The following is a 19,990-nucleotide window of genomic DNA, read 5'->3' on the forward strand; positions in this document are numbered from 1 at the left end:
GGACAGAATTGTCATGTCACCTTTTTCTTTTTGTTGTGTAAATTCTTATAAAACGTTTTCAGGAGTTTCCACTGTTGGGAGGAGTCAGAGAGCCAGGGATATGCGCGGAGCACCCTTCGGGCCGCTGCAGTGGGCACCAGGATGCCTCGTGTCTGACCTAGCCCGACCCCTGCCCAGCGATACTCCGCCAGTCAGCCGCGCCCGAACGGTGACGCGCCTTGCGGCTTCGTTTGCCCGTGTCCAAGATGGCTGCGATCGCCGCTGGGGATGTTGGGCGCGCCGGGCGCCGGGTAGGGGGCCCCGGCCGGCGTACCCGCCTACAGCCACTCAGCGCTGGCCAATCAGCGCCGGGAGGCCGCCGGCCCCGCCCCGACCCCGGCCGGCAGGGACGTCAGGGCGGCGGGCTCCAAGCGGCGGCGGCGGTGGAGGCTCACCTGAGCGGCTGCTCCCCTGAGCGGCGGCCGGCGGCGAGGCCCAGGGCGAGGGTGAGGCCGGCGGTGCTGGCCACGGGATGAGGAAGCGGACCGAGCCCGTCGCCCTGGAGCATGAGCGCCACGCCGCCTCGGGCTCGTCCTCCGCCGGCTCGGCCGCCGCGGCGCTGGACGCCGACTGCCGCCTGAAGCAGAACCTGTACCTGGCGGGCCCCGGGCCGGCCGAGCCGCGCTGCGCCGCCGACGCAGGCATGAAGCGGGCGCTGGGCAGGTGAGGAGCGGCGGAGGCGGCCCGGGACCCACAACCCTCCGGAGCTACTTGCCCTCCGCCCCGCGTGCCCCCCGACCCTCTCCGGGCGTCCCCGGTGCCTTCCCCGTGGTCCCCCTCTGGCCCCCGCGCCCCCTTCCTTCCCGGGCGGGCCTGGGGGGCCCCTCCAGCGACCGGCAGGTGAGCGCCTCTCGACGTGGGTGGCGAGCTCCTGGACGCCCGGGAGCGCCGACTCCGCTCCGACCTGCTCTGCGTCCGACTCCGACCCATCGTCCCTCTCGCCGGGTGGGCAGCTCACCGGTGCCTGAGTCTCCGCGGCACCCTCTGCTTGAAGCTGCCGGTCCCTCGGGGACGGCTGAGGGGGTCGGCCGTGTGCAGGGACATGGGGTGCACCGCATCCTCGGCTGTCGAGGGGGTGGGGGGAAGCCCGGCGTTCGCGAGCAGCTGGCTGGTGGTACGTGGAATGTGTCCGCAGGAGTCGTCTCCTTGGGAATCTCCGTCCCGTCCGGAAGTCACCTGGTTATTTTCGGTCTCCCTTTGGGGAGATGAATGCGTTTATGTTAAATTAATCTCACAGTTGGGATAGGGGCATATTTCACGCGGGCAAGTCTCTCCCCATAGTCTGGCTGTTTGTAGAACGTATCACTCATGGCAGTTCTGAAGTCTTGATGTTTCAGTGGTGTTTGAAGAAGTTAGTATGTAATGTTCTCAGGTGTTGTAGCAGAGTCACTTATTTTGGGGTCAACTGGAATGCCCTTAATTGACACTGGCCACTTCCGTGTAAAATATTTATCCAAACAGCCCCTAAAAACATCAGCTGCATTGCCTGAAAGATCATGAAATTAAACTATATACTTCTCTAAGTCAGTGGTTCCCAGTCCTGCCAGAAGTTCAGGAACTGACAATATTTTTGTTTTTGTGTAAAATTATCTAGCAACTGGTGAGTATCTTTTGTGAAACTAAGCTGTTCTGTGGAAAGGTTTATCTGCATTAAAAACTCACAATTGGCTTTAATGCACTTTTAGTAACAAGCTTGACATAGCACTTAGATAGGTTGGGAACTCTTCCTCTGAAGAAATCAAGTTGTGATGCACAATGTCTGGGGAAACAGTGCTGGCGTGGCACCTTCCTTGAAAGATGTACTGTATTAAAAGGATCTGATTATTTTTATTTTTGAGTTGAAGACAAAGAGAGACATTCAAGTGGTGCCATGTCCTTTGGATAAACAAAAGGCTGTTACGGGAATAAAAAGAAAAGCAGAGGGCGGGAAGGCCAAATTTGTGTGTCAGCCCATGGCTTCCTTCCCTATTGCCTGAAATGCTCTCCTGGACGTTCTCCTGCTGTGTCTTCTCCTTCAACCAGGTCTCTGCTTTACTGTCATCTCTTCAGAGAGGCCTTCCCAGACCAGCACATCCAAAATAGCCTTCCTGCCGCCCCCAACCCCCCTATTCTGTTTACTTGTTTCTTCATCGCACTTATCCCTTAGCTCAGGGGTCCCCTGTGGTCCCCAGGCCACACAGCAGGTGAGCAGAGCAGCGGGAGAGCAGGCGAAGCTTCATCTTCCGCTCCCCATCACTCCCCATTACTCGCATTACCGCCTGAACCATCCCCCCCCATCACTCACATTACTACCTGAAACCATCCCCCTCCTTTCCGTGGAAAAACTGTCTTCCATGAAACTGGTGCCTGGTGCCAGAAAGGTTGGGGACCGCTGCCTTAGCTGACGGTGTGATTGCCTGCACACTTGACTTGCTTTGTGGGTAGTCTCCGTGAGAACGGAAGCCCTCTGAGAGCAAGGACAATTTTTCTCTCAGCGTCTGTCTCCAGGGCCTGGCACATAGTAGGTGGGAGAAAATACTTGGGGAATGAATATCTAGAATAGATTCCTAGAATTGGAATTGCTGAGCCAAGGGGTGTGTGTTTATGACTTTGAAAGCAAAGGCCAAAGTGCCCTCCCAAGAAGTTGTACTGACACGCCCTCCAGTAGTGTCAGTTGCCTGCCCCCCAATATTGAACATTACCAGATATTTTGATCTTTTTCTACTTGATTGATGAAAATGACATCTGATTTGTAACTTTAATTTGCATTTCTTAATGGTTAGGTGGCAATTTTTGTGTGTTTTTCTAAGCTCATTATACATCTTTGGGATTATTTACGTCTTTAATGATCCGCCTTTGTTTGGGTCCTCCTGCACATTTCTTTTAACTTTCTATTGTGCACGTGTTCAAATATACAAAAGTAGAGGAGACAGTATAATATAATGAATAGTCAATAGTTTTCCGTGTTTTGCCAATCTTGAATCATGTCTTCCTCCTCCCCTCCATTTTTAGTATGGTGGGGGACTAGGCTATTTTAAAGCAAATGATTTCATCCATAAATATTTCACAGTATATCATGAACAAATAAGGACTTTTTGAAATATATCTAACCCCAAAGCTATTATATTGTGTCAAAATTAACAATTTATAATCTGTAATTAATTTAATATTATCTAATATCCAGTCTACATATACATTTCCCTGTCTCAGAAATGTCTTTTTAAGTTAGTTTTAAAATCCTGTACATTTCTTAAGTTTATTCCTAGTATTTTATCTTTTTGTTGTTATTGAAAATAGAATATTTTCTTATATTACATATTGTAACTGGTTGTATTTATTACTTCTGTAACTAGCAACTTACGTAATCTTAGTTTCAAGTAGTTTTTGCAGTTGTTTCTCGAATTTTCCAGGTATACTATCATGTCAGCTGCAAATAATAAGAATTTTGTCTCATTTTCTACTTTCTTATGTCTTTTGTTTCTTTCTCTTTTTTGGTTACATTGTATTTCCAGAACGAGGTTGAATAATAGGGATGATACTGGGTATCCTGACTTTAAAGAGAATTCTTTTAGTGTTTGTGCCACGTTAGTTATTTTAGTAAGGGGTGTGTTGCTGTTTTGTCATTTTTTAACTCAAAAATGGTTGTTGAATTTTATCAAATGCTGTTTTAGCATCTGTGAAATTATCATATAAATTTTGTCTCTTGACCTGTTAGTATGCTGAGTTGTAGTAATAGATTTTATAATATTGAATCATCATTTTATCTTATTGAATCATCATTATTGAATCATCAATGATAACTCTTTTTTTTTTTTTTTTTTTCCGGCACGCGGGCCTCTCACTGTTGTGGCCTCTCCCGCTGTAGAGCACAGGCTCCGGACGCCCAGGCTCAGCGGCCATGGCTCACGGGCCCAGCCGCTCCGCGGCATGTGGGATCTTCCTGGACCGGGGCATGAACCCGCGTCCCCTGCATCGGCGGGCGGACTCCCAACCACTGCACCACCAGGGAAGCCCAATGATAACTCTTATGGTGTAGACAGATTCTATTTATTAATATTTTACACCATTATTTGTGAGACTAGTCTGTAATTTTCTTGTTCAATGCCGTCTTTACCAAGTTGTTTTAGTGCTTTCTATAGCTTTATTAAAAGTTTTCTCTTTCTCTTCTTTAGCCAGTTTAAACACTTTTGAAATGATCTCTTTCTTTAAGTTTTGGTAGAATTCACCTGTAAAACTACCTAAGTGTGGTGCCTTTTTTTAGAATATAGCACTTTGATAACTATTATAGTTTCTTAGATTTGCTCTCTCTTTCTGGGTTCGGTTTTGGTGATTTATATGTTTATAGTAAATCATCTTTTATATCTAGCTTTTTCCTCTGTACCTGGGGCTGTTCCCTAGTCTTGTTTCCTATTTTATATACTTATACTTTTTTCCCCTTTTTTCTTGCTCTAGTACACACACACACACACACACACACACACACAGTAAAGTGGATTTTTTCCTAAATAAAAAAATATTTTTTCCCAAAGCAAACCTTTTTTTGTTTATTATTCTGGGAGGCCAGGATGGAAAGAACGTGTTCTATCTGAAGGGGGCAGCAGCTACTGCAGTCTCTCCTGTTGCTCCCCAGCAGGAATGTGGTTCCAGGACAGCCAGATCTTCCAGTCTTTCCTGAAGAGTAGCTGGGTGTAAGCCTGCATTTGTGATCGCTAACTTTTTAAATGTTGCTGGCAACTAATTCAGATGAAAACAACAACCTTGGAGGGAAAACAAAACCAAAACCAGTTTGTGTGTGTGTTTTTAATTTTATTTATTTATTTATTTGGCTGCCTTGGGTCTTAGTTGGGGCATGTGGGCTTCTCTCTAGTTGGCGGCTTGTGGGCTCAGTAGTTGTGGTGTACGGGCTTAATTGCCCCAGGGCATGTGGGATCTTAGTTCCCTGACCAGGGATCGAACCCATGTCCCCTGCATTGGAAGGCAGATTCTTAACCCCTGGACCACCAGGGAAGTGTGTGTGTGTGTGTGTGTGTGTGTGTGTGTGTGTGTGTGTGTTTTAATTGAAGTATAGTTGATTTACAATGTTGTGTTTCAATTGTACAGCAAAGTAATTCATATATATATATATATATATATATATATGTTCTTTTTCAGATTCTTTTCCCTTATAGGTTATTACAACATACTGAGTATAGTTCCCTTTTGGTTTGTTTTAATTGTTGGACTAAAGGGTTATTATTATTTTTCTTTTTTGCGGTACGCGGGCTTCTCACTGTTGTGGCCTCTCCCGTTGCGGAGCACAGGCTCCAGACGCGCAGGCTCAGCGGCCATGGCTCACGGGCCCAGCCGCTCCGTGGCACGTGGGATCTTCCCGGACCGGGGCACGAACCCATGTCCCCTGCATCGGCAGGCAGACTCTCAACCACTGCGCCACCAGGGAAGCCCTAAAGGGTTATTTTTGAAGGTAAATGTTTATCTGACTTACATGTCAACTGTGTACTCCATAAGAGGAGGGACTGGATACTATTTTTGCTTTGCGTATGTCTGGTACAAGGAGGCAAGTGAGGGATTCAGTGGGCCTTTCATTTTCTTTTCTGTAATCTTGGAGTTCTTGGCAATATGCAATAAAGGCATAAGTGGTCTAAATTGGGCCTAAGGAAGCAGTAATGAGATGTATAGGTCTCTGTTTCAGTCATAGACTATCCTTTGACTGTCAACTCACAGGCCAGATCTGCCAGATAACGGAGATCAGTGGACCGCCTGGGAGATTTCACAGCCGATGGCCTTTGTTTGTAAATACAGAAGAACTCAGGCATCACTCTTGGTTCCTTCTTGATCCAAAAGAAGGAACTTCATGCAGGGCTGCTGATGGCTTCACCATAACCCAGAAAGGCAGGTGACCAAGGTGAATGTCTGTCTCGGAGCTAGCTTTTGTCCTTAAAGTCTGCTTTTCTCCATCCCCCTTCTCCTCCCACTCCCCAGAGTAGAGTCTGTGCCTGGACCATGACAAGCAGGGGGGCAGGCTTTGTTATGGTGCCTCAAATGGGGCCCCCAACTTGGTCCCTCTCTTCCCAGTTGTGGTTTATCTTATCAGGGACACATTCCAGCCCTGGACCCGGGACCCTGGGACTTTACACCTTTTTGGTGAGATTAGTGTCCTGTATCTCTGCTTGTTTCCCAGTTCCTTTAAGCCAGCATATACTCTCCCTTCTCAAGGGAGTGTCTGTCTTCTACAGTAATGTTGAGCATACACTGCTCAAACACAGATTAAAATCTCCAGAAGATACATATCACAGAGGTAACCTTGGAAAGAGGCTTAGAAGATGGGTCATCTTCTCAGGGTTCTGCTGACAGCAGTGGAGACAGGATGCCTTTCCAGACTCATGATCCTCCTCCTCCTCCCACTAGAGCACTTTTCCTTCCAAAATGCAGTCTACGGGAAAACTTTAACTGCAATATTATCTTGAAAACTGACAGATTAAGTCAATGCTTTTCACCCGGACATGATGCCACAGAACTTGGGTGTCCACATGGAGAGTGGGTAGGTCATTTGTCTCTTCCTGAACTGAGGGCCAGGGTCTGGAGTGTCAGTGAGGACACGGGCTGCTGACACAGGGAAGTGTGATGCCAGGAAACCCAGCCTGAGGTGTCCAGTTAGTGAAAGACCCGTTGTTTAGGCTTGGTGCCCATCTTAGTATTGTTTGATATTTTAGGGGAAAGCTTGAATGGAAACTGAGTCTCAAGTGAGTGTTTTCAGGTTTGTGGCTTGGGGTGAGTTGCTTAACTATGAGTTTGTTTCTTCCTCTATAATGTGGGGATAAAAATATCTTCCTTATAGGATTGGGGTGAGGGTCCAGTGTATGAAAGAGCCAGGCACACAGTGAGCACTCAGTCAGTGGCATCTTGGTCATCCCCAATATTATTGCTAGTGTTATTTGTTGGAGTATTGAGAAAGCTCTGTTAACTTAGGTCAAGAAGAATGTACCCTCCCTCCCTTTCTGCCCCCCAATTTTTTTAGTTAATTAATTAACTTATTATTTATTTATTTTGGCTGTGCTGAATCTTCATTGTGGCACACAGGACCTTTAGTTGTGGCATGCAGGCTTCTTAGTTGTGGCATGCGAACTCTTATTTGTGGCATGCATGTGGGATCTAGTTCCCCCACCAGGGATGGGACCTGGGCCCCCTGCATTGGGAGCATGGAGTCTTACCCACTGGACCACCGGGGAAGTCCCTGCCCCCAAACTATTACAGTACGTCTTCTCAGCCAGTTGTCATGCTTGTAGTTGTCATCGTGATCAGTTAACACATCTGTTGGTAACAGAACGTTTCAAGCAATACTTTTTGGTTATTCAGCACTTTTTTTCACCTGTTCGTTTAGCAAATTTTGATGTATGTACAGTAACTCTTCTAAGTGCTGAGGCTGCAGCAGTGGATGTGGGTCATGTCTTGTGGACTGTACCTTCTGGTGGCAGAGGCAGGTGACAAGCGAACAAGTATGTGCTGTGTCAGGTGCTCAGGGCTTGAGGAGGAAAGTAGAGCCAGTAAGGAGCAGCTGAGGCGTGTATACAGGAGGCCTTTCTCGTAAGGGGACATTTGAATGGAAGCCACTGGCTGCTTTAGAGTGGAGGAGTGCCTGGGTATGATGTATGTCATTGACATGTCACTCTGATCGCTGGGATGAAGACAGACTGGAAGGGCCGCAGGAGCAGGGGGACCCGCTAGAAGTCATCCAGGCAACAGATGATGGGGACTTGGACCTGGGGTAGCTGTGGAGGTGAGAAATGTTGCATTCTGGATCTGTTTCCAAGGAGGTGTCAACAGGATTTGCTGATGGATTAGTAAGAAAGAGCGAGGAGAGTCACAGGATTCACCAGTTCTCTTCTGAGCAGTGGAAGAGTGGAGCTGCCATGTGCTGAGATGGGGCAGTTGTGGGAAATGAGTTTGGTTCGGGGCATATGGAGGTGCCTATGAAACATGCAAGTGGAATAGGTAGGAGTTGGAGTTCAGGGGAGAGCTGAGGCCAACATCTGACATTAGCCTGCAGGTAGTGTTCAGACTCACGACAGGATCCCAGGGCTGGACCCTGGGCCCTGGACAAGTAGGGGCTGGAGAAGAGGAGCCTCAAACCAAGGAGACCTGGAGGGAGGCAGCTGAGAGGAGAGCTGGGAGGAAGGGGTCAAGGGAGTTATTGGAAGAAAGCCTGTTGCAGAGGAGAGTGTGATCTGCCATTGGATTTGGAGACATAAGGATCAGTGGTTGTTAGTGTGGTTAAGTTGAGTGGTGGAGGCAAGAGCCTGATGGAGTGGCTCAAGGGAGAAGTAGGGAGAAGAAATGCAGATAGCTTTTCCAAGGAGTTTTGCCATAAAAGGCAACAGAAATGAGGGGTGGGTAACTGGAGTAGGAGGAAGTTTCTGACCAGTGCTGTAGAGTGCCTTGGTGTGCTCCTGAGGATAGTCCAGGAGGGGAAAGACTGGTGATGCCGAGTGCTGGTGGCGTGGTGTCTTTGGGACCCAGTACCCCAAGGCCAAGTCAGCGGTCCCCAGACAGGAAGGTAGGCCAAGGGTGCTGTGAAGTTGAAGGGAGGTGGTTAGATGTGTGTGGGGAGCACTGGAGGTTCTCTACTGGGTGCTTCTGTTTTCTCTGTGAAATAAGAGCAAAGCCCTGTGCCGAGGGGAGAGGAGGTACTGCAGGTGTTTCCCTTTCAGTTCTCAACCTGGACCTGGTCTTACCTCTCTATCCTTAACCTAATCAGATGTTTCCTACCATTATATGCTAAAGTCTCATTAACACGGACAGTCAAGCTCCTTGGCAGAGGCTCTTCTTTTTTTTTTTTTAAGAAGATGTTGGGGGGCTTCCTTGGTGGCGCAGTGGTTGAGAGTCTGCCTGCCGATGCAGGGGACACGGGTTTGTGTCCCAGTCCAGGAAGATCCCACATGCCGCGGAGTGGCTGGGCCCGTGAGCCATGGCCGCTGAGCCTGCGCGTCCAGAGCCTGTGCTCCGCAAAGGGAGAAACAAAAAAGGGGGGAGGCCCCCAAACCAAAAAAAAAAAAAAAAAAAAAAAAAAAGAAGATTTTGGGGATAGGAGTTTATTAATTTATTTATTTTTGCTGCGTTGGGTCTTCATTTCTGTGCGAGGGCTATCTCTAGTTGTGGCAAGTGGGGGCCACTCTTCATCGCGGTGCGTGGGCCTCTCACTGTCGCGGCCTCTCTTGTTGTGGAGCACAGGCTCCAGATGCGCAGGCTCAGTAGTTGTGGCTCACGGGCCTAGTTGCTCCGCGGCATGTGGGATCCTCCCAGACCAGGGCTCGAACCCGTGTCCCCTGCATTAGCAGGCAGATTCTCAACCACTGCGCCACCAGGGAAGCCCGAAACTCTTCTTTTTGATATGCGGTGTTGCAAAAATGGATGACAGAAGTGGTTCTCATGGGAAGTCGTTTCAGCTGTGACTTGCTGTGTGTCTGAGAAGCCATGTGTGTTCTGCAGAGCCGAGTACTGCCTGGTCCTGGGGGGCCTGAGGGCAGCTGCCCCCTGGGGGGCCCTGCATATGGCCCAGTGACGGGGGTATTAAGCTGGGTTTGAGGTGGAGGTGGGGAAGAGATCAACATGAACGGAGGGCAACACAGAGTGAGTATGTGGGACGTAGGCAGAATTCTTACCTCTCAGGTTTTGCTAATACACAAATAGAAGTTTCTAAATAGAATTTGTCTTGAGATGATACTTACGGGCTTTAGTTGTCTTAATCATGTGTAATCTGTTTACCAGGTATGGAAATGCCCTGAGAAGGTAAAAAGAGAAGGGGGTAGATGAGTGTCAGTGTGAGGAGTTTCAGAAGGAATTTCATTTTGCAAAGATGAAGGCAGAGAAGGAGTGTCAATGAAGGAATACAAGCATATCTCAGGAATGCTGCAATTTAGGGTTTGTCCTTAAAGCTTGAAAGTTGTCCTGAGCATTAGGGTAAAGAAAAGAAAGTTGCAGTTATTTTCAGTTCTTATCACACTTTCAGATCTCCACACAAGGTTCAGAGATATATATACATATATTCTTTTTAATAAATTTATTTATTTATTTTTGGCTGCGTTGGGTCTTTGTTGCTGCGCTTGGGCTTTCTCTAGTTGCGGCAAGCAGGGGCTACTCTTCATTGCAGTGCGTGGGCTTCTCATTATGGTGGCTTCTCTTCTGGCGGAGCACGGGCTCTAGGTGCGTGGGCTTCAGTAGTTGTGGCACGCGGGCTCAGTAGTTGTGGCTCGCAGGCTCTAGAGCGCAGGCTCAGTAGTTGTGGCGCACAGGCTTAGTTGCTCCACGGTATGTGGTATCTTCCAGAACCAGGGCTCGAACCCGTGTCCCCTGCATTGGCAGGCGGATTCTTTACCACTGTGCCACCAGGGAAGTCCCAAGGTTTAGATATATTGACTGAACTATTCGTAATGGGAAGGGAAGAATGTTCAGTGTTGAAGCAGGTCGTTTGGATGCCATAGTTCAGGGTCCTAGAAGAGATATATGCCTTTTAACTTTCAACTGTTTCTTTCTCCTAATAATGTGTACAACACAGATTCTTTACTGTTTCATGTTTGACTTGTGCCATTCCTAGGCCTGGAACATCATGTGGTTCCTGCCTGAAAGTGGCTGTGTCGGTGTTGGGTGCTCATAGATTATTGTATTCAACAAACAGCTAACTTGCTTCTATTGTTTGTTTGATATCAAGCTAGGCACTGGGAAAGATGAAAGATGGCAGTATCTTTTTTTTAACATTTTTATTGGAGTATAATTGCTTTGCAGTGGTGTGTTAGTTTCTTCAAGCATGTTTATTATGTCTATAGAGGAGACAAAATGCAAGTGTGGCTGGAGATGGTTAGTCTGATCTCACATTCATCCTTTGTTGCTCTGACATTTTTTGTGCTGTTTTATCTTCACAGTATCTCATCTTTTAGGCTCCCACTTCAATGACAGGATATAACTCATCCTGTCAATGCATCCGTGGCATACCAAGCTTTCTGTAGATAAAAGAAAAGAAATGTTCACAGTTTAGGGACACGGCACACCTTGACAAGGCATGTCATGGCAGAACCTACGGGAAGGAAAATAAGACTGCCATTCTAGGACATCGGATACTTGGCTTTGGGTTCCAGAAGGAAGGGACTGTTACACCAGTGGAGGCCAGCTGGGAGCCTGCCAGTACAGCCCCAGAGCCTCAAGAGAAAGCACAAGGGAGATTCTGCAGGGACCAAGGCAGGGATCTTCAGGTATGAGGCCACCACAAGGGATGGCAACTGCCATGGTGAAAGGCAGCCCTTGAGAGATCCTGTCTCTTTCCCTCTGTTCCCTTCTCATTTTGTTTTTTTTCCTGATTACAAACATAAAAAAAGATTTCTTAATACAGATTTAAAACAGAGAATATAATTGAGAAAGTGGAATTATCCCCTGGACAATTACTGTTAACAGTATGACATATATTGAGAAGATTGCTTGCATGTTTATTCTTTTATTCATGTAACAAATAGTTGTTGAAGACGTACTGTGTGCTGGAGGCTGTGGATAAAATGTTACAGAGTCAGACAGGTCCCAACTCTTGCGGAGCTCACATTCTCCTCGTGAAGGAGAAAGAAAGCAAAAAAGGTACATGTAAATACACAGTAAATTTCAAGAGGTGGTAAAGTGCTATAAAGAAAAACAGGGCTTCCCTGGTGGTGCAGTGGTTAACAATCTGCCTGCCAATGCAAGAGACACGGGTTTGAGCCCTGGTCTGGGAAGATCCCACATGCCGCAGAGCAACTAAGCCCATGAGCCACAACTACTGAACCTGCGCTCTAGAGCTCGCAAGGCACAACTACTGAGCCCACATTCCACAATTACTGAGCCTGTGCGCCTAGAGCCCACGCTCTACAACAAGAGAAGCCACCGCAATGAGATGCCTGTGCACTGCAACGAAGCGTAGCCCCCACTTGCTGCAACTAGAGAAAGGCCATGTGCAGCAATGAAGATCCAACGCAGCCAAAAACAAAATAAATAAATAAATAAATAAATAAAGCAAGATAGCTTTAAGAAGAAGATAACAGACCCAAAATGGAGTTGCTTATGCTAAATAAGCCCACGTCACCAAACGGAGACTTAACTTCATTACAGACCCGGCTCTCCTAGAAATGGGTTCTTCAACCGGTCAATCAGGAATCACCTGGTCAGCCCTAATGTGGTCATCTGCCTGATGGACCCCTGTTGTCTCCTAAAGGAAAGTGACCGTGGAATAAATAACTCGCTTCTGTTGTCTCATAAAACTTCCTTGTTCCCACTCTCTTCTCCCTGTGAAAGTCTTTCATTTTGTACAGCTCCTTGGAGTTCCTTTCTGTTTGCTACATGAGATGCTGCCTGATTGATGAATTGTTGAATAAAGCCAATAAGATCTTTAAGGTTTGCTCAGATGAATTTTGTTTTTTAACAGGAGGTAAAACAATTGTGTATGAAGCACTTGAAAACAAGCTATACTATAGTGATAAAACATCCTTGTCACTGTCAGGAGAACAAGGCCTTTTCACAGTAGGTCACCCAGCTGTTAAACTCTGCCAACATCCTCATGACTTTTTGTTTTCTTCTCTGGGAACAAAGACATTTATGGGATTGCACTTGTGTATTTTATTAAGGCCTTAAAGCTTTTAATTCTGTTCAGTGAAATTACTCCCAATACTACGTTTGAATAAGAGTTTGAAGATTGTTCTTAAGGTTTCCACCTATAAACTAGGTAGAAGTCCACCTATTAGTCTTGGGGAGTGAATTTTGGATTTACTCTTTTGTTCCTTCTGAGAGAATATAATGAGATAATAGAATAGAATATATATATATGTATGTACACATATATATATGATGGAATATATAATATAAGATGTATTTTGAAATATATCTATTAATATAATGCAATAAAGCGAAAAACTCTTCCTTAATAATCTTGATGGTTACAGTAATAGAGGAATTGGTGAAAACTAAATATAGATACTTTGTAATAGGGATACAGTTCTTCTACTTCTGGCCACTGAAGATAGAGTAACAGGGACTGAATTTACCCTGAAATGACTAAAACAACAACAAAATCCAGACAAAATGCATGAATCAAGGTTTCCAAACACTGGCCACTGGCAACGAGAGACAGTAGTCTCTGGAGAGGTGACAAACAAAGTGAGCCCTACAACAACTCCAGCTTACTGCCGTGAGAGTTTCCCCGCTGTATCACAGGGACAAGGAAATTGATGTGGAGCCTGGTGGACTTCCTGAGCTGTGGATAAGGTGCTGAGAGTCTGGGGACACCAACATGCCTACACTTTATAGGACAGAGGACCAGGGAGAGACATCGGTACAGAGAGAACTCTGGAGATCTGCAGAGGAGAATCTGGAGATCTCTCCACCTTGAGTATTCAACACAGTGCTGCTCAGCACACATGTGTGAGGAAACTATCTGAGGCTGGGGAGAGAACTTCCCGAAAGGTTTAGATGAAACAGTTCCAGTTCCCTCTAACAAGACCGTAATTCACTGAACATTGGGTAGAACACTCAGGAATGTCATGCTTCAGTAATGGGAAATAATTAGCCCTGGACAGAGTACTGCTCTGGACCCACCTAACAAATCATAAAAACAAAACCCAGAAGAATCAAACTGTTTCCAATTCACTGCATCCTGAAACAAGATTCAATATTTATAGGAACATAAAAATATCCAGCACCCAACAAAGTAAAATTCACAATGTCTCATATCTAATCAAATATTACCAGATGTATTAGTTTGCTTGGGCAGCCGTAACAAAGTACTACATACTGGGTGGCTGAAACGAGAGAAATTTATTTTTTCACAATTCTGGATGCTAGAAGTCTGAGATCAGTGTGTTGGCAGCATTGGTTTCTTCTGGGGCCTCTCTCCTTGCCTTGTAGATGTCCATGTTCTCCCTGTGTCTTACATGGTCTTTCCTCTGCATGTCTGTCCAGGTTTCTTCTTATAAGGACACCAGTCTTATTGGATTACAGCCTACCATAATGACCAATTTTTCTTTTTAACATTTATTTATTTAGGCTGCGCTGGGTCTTAGTTGCAGCACGCAGACTCTTAGTTGCGGCATGCGAACTCTTAGTTGTGGTATGCATGCAGGATCTAGTTTCCTGACCAGGGATCGAATCCAGGTCCCCTGCATTGGGAACACGGAGTCTTACCCACTTGACAACCAGGGAAGTCCCCACTAATGACCGAATTTTAACTTAATTTAACCTCTTAAAGACTCTATCTCCAAATACAGTCACATTCTTAGCACCTGGGGTTAGTATCTAAATGTATGAATTACAGTTGGGGAGCACAGTGCAAGGAGACAGGAAAATGTAACCTGTAATGAGAATAAACAATCAATGAAAACCAATCCAGAACTGACACAGATGGTACAGTCAGCAAAGGACATTAGGACAGTTATTACAACTATATTCCATGTGTTCAAAAAGTTAAGTAGAGTCATGGAAGATATGAAAATTACCCAAATCAAGTTTCTAAAGATGACAAACTACAAGTGTGTTAAGTGAAAGATACACTGAGGGGCATTAATGGCAGATTAGATGTTGTAGAAGGAAAGATTCAGTTATCCAACATGAAACATAAAAAAGAATCAAAAAATTTTCAGACGTAGCACTGAACTGTGGAACAACTTCAGGCAACTTAATATATGGGTAATTAGAGTTCCCACAGAAGCAGGAGAGAAAGAAAAAATAGGTGAAAGTATAATGGCCAGAAACTTTCCAAGCTTGATGGAAACTGTAAACTCAACTCAGTGAATCACCCACACAAAAAAACAGGAAGAAGGGGCTTCCCTGGTGGCACAGTGGTTGAGAGTCCGCCTGCCGATGCAGGGGACACGGGTTCGTGCCCCGGTCTGGGAAGATCCCACATGCTGCAGAGCGGCTGGGCCCGTGAGCCATGGCCACTGAGCCTGTGCGTCCAGAGCTTGTGCTCCACAACGGGAGAGGCCACAACAGTGAGAGGCCCGCGTACCACAAAAAAAAAAAAAAAAAAAAAACAGGAAGAAAACTATACCAAGGCACATCATAATCAAATTACTCAAAACCAGTGATGAAGAGAAAAATCTTAAAAGCAGCCAGAGGAAGAAAGACATGTACAGAAAAGCAAATATGCAGGTGACAGCAGATTTCTTGTGATAAAAAAAAAGAAGGCCATGGAACAGCATATTTAAAACACTTGAAAAAAAAAAAGAAAACCAAAAAACCTCTGTCCACCTAAAATTTATTCTCTCTTTTCTCTTCTCTTTTCTTTTTTCTTTCCTCTTTTCTTTTTTCTCCTTCCTCCCTGCCTTCTTTCTTTCCTTATAAATGAAGTGTAGTTGACTTACTATATTAGTTTCAGGTGTACAACATAGTGATTCAGTATTTTTATACATTACAAAATGATCACCATGATAAGTCGCTACCATCTCTCACCCTACAGAGTTATAGTATTATTGATTATATTCCCTGTGCTGTATGTTTCATCCCTGTGACTTACTTATTTTACTGGAAGTTTGTACTTCTTAATCTCCCTAACCTATTTCACTTATCTCCCTACATGCCTCCCCTCTGGTAGCCACCAGTTTGTTCTCTATCAGTCTGTTTCTGTTTTGTTATGTTTGTTCTGTTCTTTAGATTCCACATACAAGACAAATCATATGGTATTTGTCTTTCTCTGTCTGACTTATCTCAGCATAATACCTTCAGGTCCCTCCATGTTGTCGCAAAAGACAGATTTCATTTTTTTAAAAAATAAGTTTATTTTTGGCTGTGTTGGGTCTTTGTTGCTGCACGCAGGCTTTTTCTAGTTGCAGCAGCGAGGGCTACTCTTTGTTGCGGAGCATGGACTCTAGGCACACGGGTTTCAGTAGTTGTGGTGCTTGGGCTTAGTTGCTCCGCAGCATGTGGGATCTTCCTGGACCAGGGCTCAAACCCATATCCCCTGCATTGGTGGGCAGATTCTTAACCACTGCGCCACCAGGGAAGTTCCCAGATTTCTTTTTTTTTTAAATGGCTGAATCATGGTCTTGTGTGTGTGTGTGTGTGTGTGCGTGTGTGTGTGTATCACATCATTATCCATTCATCTGTTATTGTCTTTTTTGATGATAGTCATTCTGACAGGTGTGAGGTGATATCTCATGGTTTTCGTTTGCATTTACTTGATTAGTGATGCTAAGCACCTTTTCATGTGTCTCTTGGCCATCTGTGTATCTTCTTTGGAAAAATGTCTGTGTGGGTCCTCTGACCCATTTTTTAATTGAGCTGTTTGTTTTTTAATGTTTAGTTGTATGAGTTCTTATACATATTGGCTATTAACCCCTTATCAAATACACTGTTTGCAAATATCTTCTCTCATTCAGTAGGGTGCCTTTTTGTTTTGCTGATAGTTTCCTTCACTGTGCAAAAGCTTTTTAGTTGGATGTAGTCCTATTCGTTTATTTTTCCCTTTGTTTCCTTTGCCTGAGGAGATATCTATATATCTGTATCTATCTGATGTCAGAGAGCATACTGCCTATGTTTTCTTCTAGGAGTTTATGGTTTCAGGCCTTACATTTAAGTCATTAATCCATTTTGAATTTATTTTTGTATATAGTGTGAGAAAGTAGTCCAGTTCGCTTCTTTTGCATGTAGCTCTCCAGTTTTCCCAACACCGTTTATTGAAGAGGCTTTCTTTTTCCCATCATATATTCTTGCCTCCTTTGTCGTAGATTAATTGACCATATAATTGTGGGTTTATTTCTGGGCTCGCTGTTCTGTTCTGTTGATCCATGTGTCTGTTTTTGTGCCAGTATCATACTGTTTTTTTGTTTTTGTTTGTTTGTTTAGGCTGCACTGTGTCTTAGTTGTGGCACGCGAGATCTTGTAGCATGTTTACTTGCAGCATGCGGGATCTTTAGTTGCGGCATGTGGGCTTCTTAGTTGTGGCATGCATGTGGGATCTTTTTCCCCGACTAGGGATTGAACTGAGGCACCTTGCATTGGGACTGTGGAGTCTTACCCACTGGACCACCAGGGAAGTCCCACTGTTGTTTTCTTTAAAAATTGAAGTATAGTTGATTTACAGTGTTGTCATACTGTTTTGATTACTATAGCTTTGTAGTATAGTTGGAAATAATGGCACATGATACCTCCAGCTTTGTTCTTTCTTAAAATTATTTTTGCTATTTTGGACTCTTTTGTGTTTCCATACAAATTTTGGCATTATTTGTTCTAGTTCTGTGAAAAATTCCGTTGGAATTTTGATAGGGATTGCATTGAATCTGTGGATTGTCTTGGGATTCTTCTAATCCATGAACATGGTATATCTTTCCATTTGTTTCTTTTTAGTTTCTTTCATCAGTGTATTATAGTTTTCTGGGTACAGATCTTTTCCCTCCTTGGTTAGATTTACTCCTGGATATTTTATTCTTTTTGATGCAATTGTAAATGGGGTTGTTTTCTTAATTTCTCTTTCTGACAGTTCATTGTTAGTGTACAGAAATGCAACAGATTTGTATTATTTTGTATCCTGCAGCTTTACTGAATTCATTGGTGAGTTCTGATAGGTTTTTTGGTGGTGTCTTTAGGATATTTTATATATAATGTCATGTCATATGCAAACAGTGACCGTTTTACTGCTTCCTTTCCAACTTGGATTCTTTTCATTTTTCTTGCCTGATTGCTGTGTCTAGGACTTCCAATACTATCTTGAATAAAAATGGTGAGTGGGCATCCTTGTCTTGTTCCTGATCTTAGGGGAAATGCTTTCCGCTTGTCACCTTTTTGTATGATGTTGGCATAGATTTACCATAGATGGCCTTTGTTATGTTGAGGTATGTTCCCCCTATACCAACTTGGGTGAAAGTTTTTATCATAAATGGGTATTGGATTTTGTCAGAAGCTTTTTCTGCATCTATTAAGATGATCATATGATTTTTATTTTTCAATTTGTTATGTGGTGTATCATTGATTTCTGGATATTGAAACACCCGCATCCATGGGATAAATCCCACTTGATTATGGTGTATGATCTTTTTGATGTATTGTTGAATTCATTTTGCTAATAATTTATTGAAGATTTTTACATCAGTGTTCATCAGGGATATTGGCCTCTGTTTTCCTTATTTTGTGGTATACTCATCTGGTTTTGGTACCAAGGTGATGCTGGCCTTGTAGAATGAGTTTGGAAGCACTCCTGACTCTTCCTTTTTTGCGGTAGTTGGAGAAAGATAGATATCAATTCTTCTTTAAATGTTTGGTAGAATTCATCTATAAATCCATCTGATCCTGGACTTTGTTGGGAGTTTGTTTTGTTTTGTTTTTTGTTTTTGTTTATTTTGCTGATTCAGTTTCATGACTGGTAATCATTCTGTTCATATCTTCTGTTTTTTTCTGATTCAGTTTTAGGAGATTGTACGTTTTTAGGAATTTATCCATTTATTCTGGGTTGTCCATTTTATTGGTGTTTAATTGTAGTAATCTTTTATGATCCTTTGTATTTCTGTGGTGTCATTTATAACTTCTCTTTCATTTCTGATTTTATTGATTTGGTCCCACTCTTTTTTTTATTGATGAGTCTGGCTAAAGGTTTGTCAATTTTGTTTATCTTTTCAAAGAACTAGCTCTTAGTTTCATTGATCTTTTCTGCTGTTGTTTTAAGTCTCCATTTATTTCTGCTCAGATCTTTATTTTTCTTTCCTTCTACTAACTATGAGTTTTGTTTGTTCTTCTATTTCTAGTTCCTTAGATTTTTCTTGTTTCCTGAGGTAGGCTTGTATTACTATAAACTTCTTTCTTAGAATTGCTCTTGCTGTGTCTCATAGGTTTTGGATCATTGTATTTCCATTTTCATTTGTCTTCAGGTATTTTTTAATTTCCTCTTTGATTTCTTCAGTGACCCATTGTTTGTTGAGAAGCATATTGTTTAGCCTGCACATGTGTGTTTGTGTTTTTTGCAGTTTTTTCCATGTAGTAGATTTCTACTCTCATAGCACTGTGGTTGGAAAGGATGCTTGCTATGCTTTCCATCTTAACTTTATTGAGACTTGATATATCTTTTAAGTTCATCTGGTCTAGTGTGTCACTTAAGGCCAGTGTTTCCTTATTGATTTCCTCTCTGGATGATCTGTCCATTGATGTAAGTGGGGTGTTAAAGTCCCCTACTATTATTGTGTTCCTGTCAGTTTTTCCCTTCATGTTTGTTAATATTTGCTATATGTATTTAGTTGCTCCTATGTTGTGTGCATGTATGTTTACATTTGTTATATCTTCCTATTGGATTGATCCCTTGATCATTATTTAATGTCCTTTGTCTCTTGTTACAGTCTGTTCAAAAATCTATTTTGTCTGATATACGTATTGCTGCCCCTGCTCTCTTTTTGTTTCCATTTGCGTGGAATACTGTTTTCCATTACCTCACTTTCAGTCTCTGTGTTTTTAGATCTGAAATGAGTCTCTTCACCATAGTAGTCAGCATATAGATGGGTCGCATTTTTTTTTTAGTCTGTTAAGCTGGTTCTGTGCCTTTTGATTGGAGCATTTAGTCCATTTACTTTTAAAGTAATTATTGATAGGTATGTACTTATTGCCATTTTTAAAAATAAATTTATTTATATATTTTTGGTTGCGATGGGTCCTCATTGCTGTGCACAGGCCTTCTCTAGTGGTGGCAAGCGGGCTACTCTTCGTTGCGTTGGTGCGGGCTTCTCATTGTGGTGGCTTCTCTTGTTGTGGAGCATGGGCTCTAGGCACGCGGGCTTCAGTAGTCATGGCATGCAGGCTCAGTAGTTGTGGCTCGCGGGCTCTAGAGCGCAGGCTCAGTAGTTGTGGTGCATGGGCTTAGTTGCTCCACGGCATGTGGGATCTTCCTGGACCAGGCTCGAACCCGTGTCCCCTGCATTGGCAGGCGGATTCTTAACCACTGTGCCACCAGGGAAGTCCTTACTTATTTCCATTTTGTTAAATGTTTTCTGATTGT

At 44.0% G+C, this 19,990-nt stretch overlaps 1 protein-coding gene across 4 annotated transcripts in view; it reads left to right on the forward strand.

Moving 5' to 3' along the window:
• Positions 1–369: 369 nt before the first annotated feature.
• Positions 370–19,990, forward strand: part of ABHD12 (abhydrolase domain containing 12) — a 70,793-nt gene continuing 51,172 nt past the window's right edge. For 2 of the 4 annotated variants that reach the window (XM_029220896.1, XM_029220900.1), the window contains exon 1: positions 370–702. In XM_029220896.1, the coding sequence (XP_029076729.1) occupies positions 512–702 (191 nt within the window). In that variant the 5' untranslated portion in view covers positions 370–511. The remainder of the gene's footprint in view (positions 703–19,990) is intronic. The other 2 variants (XM_029220897.1, XM_029220898.1) reach the window with 2 other exon arrangements.

The sequence above is a fragment of the Monodon monoceros genome, unplaced genomic scaffold (assembly GCF_005190385.1).
Source record: "Monodon monoceros isolate NGI ecotype Baffin Bay Population unplaced genomic scaffold, NGI_Narwhal_1 Super_Scaffold_13, whole genome shotgun sequence".
NCBI classification, from domain to species: domain Eukaryota; kingdom Metazoa; phylum Chordata; class Mammalia; order Artiodactyla; family Monodontidae; genus Monodon; species Monodon monoceros.